Below are 6,000 nucleotides of genomic sequence, written 5' to 3' on the forward strand. Positions count from 1 at the left end.
AGGCAGAAGTATACACAGATATAACCAGACACGACACAGTCACACAGAACTACAAAGCAAGGGCCAGGGAAGACAGGAGGGGAAGAAAACCAGCTGGGCCTGGCTGGGCGCGGTGGCTCAAGCCTGTAATCCCAGCACTTTGGGAGGCCGAGATGGGCGGATCACGAGGTCAGGAGATCGAGACCATCCTGGCTAACACAGTGAAACCCCGTCTCTACTAAAAATACAAAAACCTAGCCGGGCGAGGTGGCAGGCGCCTGTAGTCCCAGCTACTCGGGAGGCTGAGGCAGGAGAATGGCGGGAACCCGGGAGGCGGAGCTTGCAGTGAGCTGAGATCCGGCCCCTGCACTCCAGCCTGGGCGACAGAGCGAGAATCTGTCTAAAAAAAAAAAAAAAAAAAAAAAGAAAACCAGCTCGGCCCACAGCAGCCAGAACACAGGTACACGGCTAAGCAGCCCTCCGGAGGAAGGGGGCCCTGCTGGTGAGGCTGGGTTCTGGATTCAGTTGACCACAGTATTTACTGAGACCCAAGGTCACTCCTGTTCACTGACATTCGATGTCTCTGTCAACTCCCTTCACCAACAATTGGGTGCTCATGATCTCACTCCAGCCCTGGTGGGCCAGTGTGTGACACGTAAGACACCTGGAAACAGCCTCTAGGAAACACTAACTCATGAGCTACAGCATCATGAAAAGCCCTTGAAGCAGTCATTGAAGGGGTGCTGCAGACCGGCCACAGCCCACACCAAGATCACACGTGACTCACACCCTCCACCCCACCCTTCGTGCCACTGAAGAAGGGTGGGGAGCAAGGAGCCTGACCCCAGCCCTTCCTGGGACGCGACTGCCAGGATCTGACAGACCCAAAGGGGAAAGCCGTCTTCAGAGAGTTTTGAAGCCTGTGTCCAAATGTTCTGTATGAAAACTGCACCCATGGCTGGGCGAAGTGGCTCAAGCCTGTAATCCCAGCACTTTGGGAGGCCGAGACGGGCGGATTACGAGGTCAGGAGACCGAGACCATCCTGGCTAACACGGTGAAACCCCGTCTCTACTAAAAATACAAAAAACTAGCCGGGCGTGGTGGTGGCGCCTGTAGTCCCAGCTACTCAGGAGGCTGAGGCAGGAGAATGGCGTGAACCCGGGAGGCGGAGCTTGCGGTGAGCCGAGATTGCGCCACTGCACTCCAGCCTGGGGCACAGCGCGAGACTCCGTCTCAAAAAAAAAAAAAAAAAAAAAAAACTGCACCCACAAAAACAGGGGTGGGAGCCACGGGGGCAGAAACAAAGCAGAACGGATTCTATAAGCTCGGAAAGCTCTTTCTTTGGAAAACTGTTGCTGATCCATGAGGGTACATTTTTGAAATATATTAAGTTCTCAGGCTTCTGGCTTTCCTGGGAAGCAGAAGTTTTACCTTCCCTTCCAGGCTTTCCCTGCTAAGACACAGAAAACAGTCCTCACAAACCCCACTCATCCTGTATTTATTCTCGGTGCATTTCTGGGGCTGCTGGTTCTCGGTGGTTTTCACTCGCTCGACGTAACAGGAGCTCACCACAGAGACACCAGAAAATGAACCATGAGGGTCACCAGGACAATGAGGAGCTGCTCTCACCACCCCTCCTTGAGGACCATGGGGACCTACGAGTCCCTGGAAATGCTGCCCAGAGGGAACTGCAGAGTTGAGCCGTGGCCTCCAATGCCAAGGCCCACCTGGCGGGAGCTGGGCCGGTCAGGGGGCTCTTGAGGGGTGATGGGAGCTTCGCAAACCCCCAACTCTTCTCCCATCTTCAGATGCAATCACCCGCCTCCTACACATACGGGGCCACGTTCAGAGACACCGGGGTCACCTGCGAGGCTGAGACAAGGCTTCTGCCTCCTAGACAGCAGGTGCTGAGGGCACAGCGAGGGGGACTGCAAGTGCTACCTGCATCTGCTCATTCATCCCTCCTGGTCACCTGCCAGGCAGCCGTCTATGCAGACTGCCCGAGGCCTCTGTGATGGCTCCATGGGGAGGAGGAAGCCCAGCACTCCTGACACGGACAGCTGCGGGAACGGAGACCCATCGGGTGTCTAGAGATCTGCTCCCTTGCGAGCAGGAATGAACAGGCATCGCTCTGTGATCCGAATGCCTCCTAACCCGGGGGGAAGCATCAGTGCCACTGTCCCGGTTGCTCCTTCTCACACCTAAGGCAACCCTCAACCTTCGCTCCCGATGCACAGCCCAGGCACCCAGTGAAGGAGAGACTTCACTGGCATTTGCACAGCTTCCTTCAGCAGACAGCTGTGGTTCAGAACCCTTTTCTCCGTCTCAGCTCTCTGCTAAGCCTTAGTTTTTCTCATACATTCAATGCAAGGTTTAGAGTGGGGACCAGTGAGTCTCAGCCTAGTGTCCCCTGGAGGATTAGAAAACTACAAATGCGAAGGTCTATCCCCACGCCCCAAAATCTGATGCGGGTTGCATGTGGAATGTCTCAATTGTTAAAAAGAGGATTGTCCCAGGGGTTCTCATACTCAATTAGGGCTGAGAACCCCTGGAGGAGGTTCAGCTCGGCCTTGGGGCCTCAGAGCAGAAACTGGCGAGGCAGGTGTGTCATGGTGTGAGGTGGCATCTGATGCTGCAGACTCAGTGAGCTCCCACGCAGCCCTGCTCTGCTCCACTCATGCTCAGTAGGGTCCTTTTGAGGTGTTTATCGTCTGTTTTGCTTAATTTGTTGAGACTTTGACACGTAGACAAACAGATTCTAGCCTCAAGGAAGAGCACCTGCCTTGCCTTCACAGCAGTGAGAACAGGTTACCTGGGAGATCATGAGGGCCACGCATGCAACTCTTCAAATCCAGCCTGAGGTTCCACAGGAAGGGGGGTAACTCACCAAATATTTTAGCCAAACCTTCATCAGGATTTTTTGAACTTGAGGAAAATTCAGGCCAGGTGCGGTGGCTCACATCTGTAATCCCAGCACTGTGGGAGGTCGAGGTGGGAGGATCACTTGAGGTCAGGAGTTCGAGACCAGCCTGGGGAACATAGGGAGACCCGGACTCTACAAAAAATAAAAAGTAATTATCTGGGCATGGTGCTGTACACCTGTGGTCCCAGTCACTCAGGAAGCTGAGACGGGAGGATCCACTGAGGTCAGGAGTTCGTGACCAGCCTGGCCAACATGATGAAACCCCATCTCTACTAAAAATTGTATTTTAGTAATTACTAATTTACTAGTAATTTACTAATTTAGTAAATTAGCCAGGCATGGTGGCACGCGCCTGTAATCCCAGCAACTTGGGAGGCTGAGGCAGGATAATCGCTTGAACCTGGGAAGCAGGGGTTGCAGTGAGCCGAGATAGCGCCATTGCACTCCAGCCTGGGTGAGAGAGCTATACTCCATCTCAAAAAATTAAAAATTAAAAATTAAATAAAATTAGATAGTGATGTGATGCTTCACACCTGTGTGAGTATAATAAAAACCACTGAATTATATACTTTTTATAGGGTAAATGTGGCCAGATGTGGTGGTTCATGCCTGTAATCCCAGCACTTTGGGAGGCCAAGGTAGGAGGATCACTTGAGCCCTGGAGTTTGAGATCAGCCTGGGCAACATAGTGAGATCCCTATTTCTACAAAAATTTAAAAAATTAGCTGGGTGTGGTGGTTCATGCCTGTGGTCCCAACTACTGGGGAGGCTGAAGGGAGGATCCTTGGGCCTCGAAGGTGGACGCTGCAATTAGCTGTGATTGTGTCACTGCACTCCAGCCCTGGGTGACAGAGGGAGACCCTGCCTCAAAAATAATAATAATACATAGGAAAATAAAATTAAGGGTGAATTTTATTACATATTATATCTCTATAAAGTTATTACTACTTTTTTTTTGAGACAGGACCCCCCTCTGTTGCCCAAGTTTGAGTGCAGTGGTGTGATCAGAGCTTACTGCAGCCTCAACTTTTTTTTTTTTTTTTCGAGACGGAGTCTCGCTCTGTCGCCCAAGCTGGAGTGCAGTGGCGCGATCCTGGCTCACTGCAAGCTCTGCCTCCTGGGTTCACGCCATTCTCCTGCCTCAGCCTCCCGAGTAGCTGGAACTATAGGCGCCCGCCACCGCGCCCGGCTCATTTTTTGTATTTTTAGTAGAGACAGGGTTTCACCATGGTCTCGATCTCCTGACCTTGTGATCCGCCCGCCTCGGCCTCCCAAAGTGCTGGGATTACAGGCGTGAGCCACCGCGCCCGGCCAGCCTCAACTTTTTGGGCTCAAGTGATCCTCCCACCTCAGCCTCCCTAGTAGCTGGGACCACAGGCACACACCACCATGCATGGCTAATTTTTTAATGTTTTATACAGACAGGCTCTCATTTTGTCGCCTAGGCTTGTTGCAAACTCCGGAGCTCAAGGGATCCTCCTGCCTTGGCCTCCTAAAGTGCTGGGGTTACAGGACTGAGTCACTGTACCTGGCCAGATGCTGTTTTTTTTTTTTTTTTTGAGACAGAGTCTCGTTCTGTCACCCAAGCTGGAGTGCAGTGGCGCAATCTCTGCTCACTGCAAGCTCCGCCTCCAGAGTTCACACCATTCTCTTGCCTCAGCCTCCCGAGTAGCTGGGACAACAGGCGCCCGCCACCACGCTCACCTATTTTTTTGTATTTTTAGTAGAGACGGGGTTTCACCGTGTTAGCCAGGATGGTCTCGATCTCCTGACCTCGTGATCCACCCGCCTTGGCCTCCCCAAGTGCTGGGGTTACAGGCGTGAGCCGCCGCGCCCGGCCGCACATGGTGGTTCTTTATACTAATCTTTCTACTTTTGCAGATGTTTGGAAATTCTTACAATGAAAAGTTAAAATATGGATGTATGCCACCCTCCTATAGAGCTCTGAATTTTGAGATAGCTTCAAAGTTAGGAAAATGTTTTCAGTTACCCCCTTATCCCAAGTAATAAACCCTGAAGGGTAGATTTGGGGAGGTAAAGAAGGTCGAGTAGGTAGAGCATCTGCGCTCCCCACTGTGCGAGGGAACGCCCTCCTCTGCCCCACTTAGGCTGGAGGCGAGGCCCATGTTTCTCTCCAGCTGCCACAGCAACATACCTTGGATCCAGCAGAGCACAAAGAAGAGGGCCATGGCTCTGCTCATCTTTGCCTTAGTCCATGAACCATCAGGGAGAAGCCAGTCTTCTGAAGACCCTTCAGACTCAGCGGCTGTGGACTCCAGGGTACCACGGAACCTGACGGTCTGTGAAGTCACACCCGGAAGTGAGGTGGGGCCTGCTTGCCCGTGAGAAGGGGAAGGGCCTGTGTCTGTGGACAGTGACAGGAGCCATGCTGGTGGCCCTGAAGTGACTGCCTCTCTGCTCACTTCCCTCGGCTCCCTGGTGCCTTCCTCCATCCCGCATGTCCTGAGGGCAACAGGATATTAACCAGGACTCTGAAGTCACAAGTGACAAAAACTCAACTAAATTGGCTGAAGCGAATTGGAAGTAGTTAGAATAGCCAGAAAAATCCTGTGATCAATCAAGACATCACAGCCGGGTGCGGAGGCTCACACCTGTAATCTTTGGAAGGCTGAGGCAGGTGGATCACCTGAGGTCAGGAGTTCCAGACCAGCCTGGCCAACATGGTGAAACCCCATCTCACTAACAAAGTGTTGCTATTTATTGTATTAGGTAAAATTATAACACCAAAATAGCACAGACCAAGTGTTACGCCCATTTTGTTACTCATGTGTCACTATTTCCCTCTATTATATAAGTATTAAACTGTTTTCAAAGGAAAAATCTTTCTATTTTAGTACCTTGTACTACGCTTTTTTCTAGTTTTTTCCCATGTTCATTTTGTACTGGGTCCCACAAATTGTGTAGCCAGCCCTGCCCTTGAGGCTTCATGTTCTCACAGTGTGTGTTCCATGGCTGACACGGCAGATATCTTTTAGCGGTAAAAACTCGCACAAAGAGTTATACAGGGCCAGGCACGGTGGTTCACGCCTGTAATCCCAGCAATCTGGGAGGCCGAGGCAGACAGATCACTTGGGGT

General features: G+C 51.8%; 1 protein-coding gene across 5 annotated transcripts in view; it reads right to left on the minus strand.

Annotated features, from left to right (window-relative positions):
• Positions 1-6,000, minus strand: part of C14H2orf92 (chromosome 14 C2orf92 homolog) — a 36,153-nt gene extending 30,153 nt beyond the window's left edge. For all 5 annotated transcript variants that reach the window (XM_021925074.2, XM_021925075.2, XM_021925072.2 and 2 more), the window contains exons 1-2: positions 5,059-6,000; positions 2,868-3,035 (exon numbers count right to left, since the gene is read on the minus strand). In XM_021925074.2, the coding sequence (XP_021780766.2) occupies positions 2,868-3,035; positions 5,059-5,356 (466 nt within the window). In that variant the 5' untranslated portion in view covers positions 5,357-6,000. The remainder of the gene's footprint in view (positions 1-2,867; positions 3,036-5,058) is intronic.

The sequence above is a fragment of the Papio anubis genome, chromosome 14 (genome assembly GCF_008728515.1).
Source record: "Papio anubis isolate 15944 chromosome 14, Panubis1.0, whole genome shotgun sequence".
NCBI classification, from domain to species: Eukaryota; Metazoa; Chordata; class Mammalia; order Primates; family Cercopithecidae; genus Papio; species Papio anubis.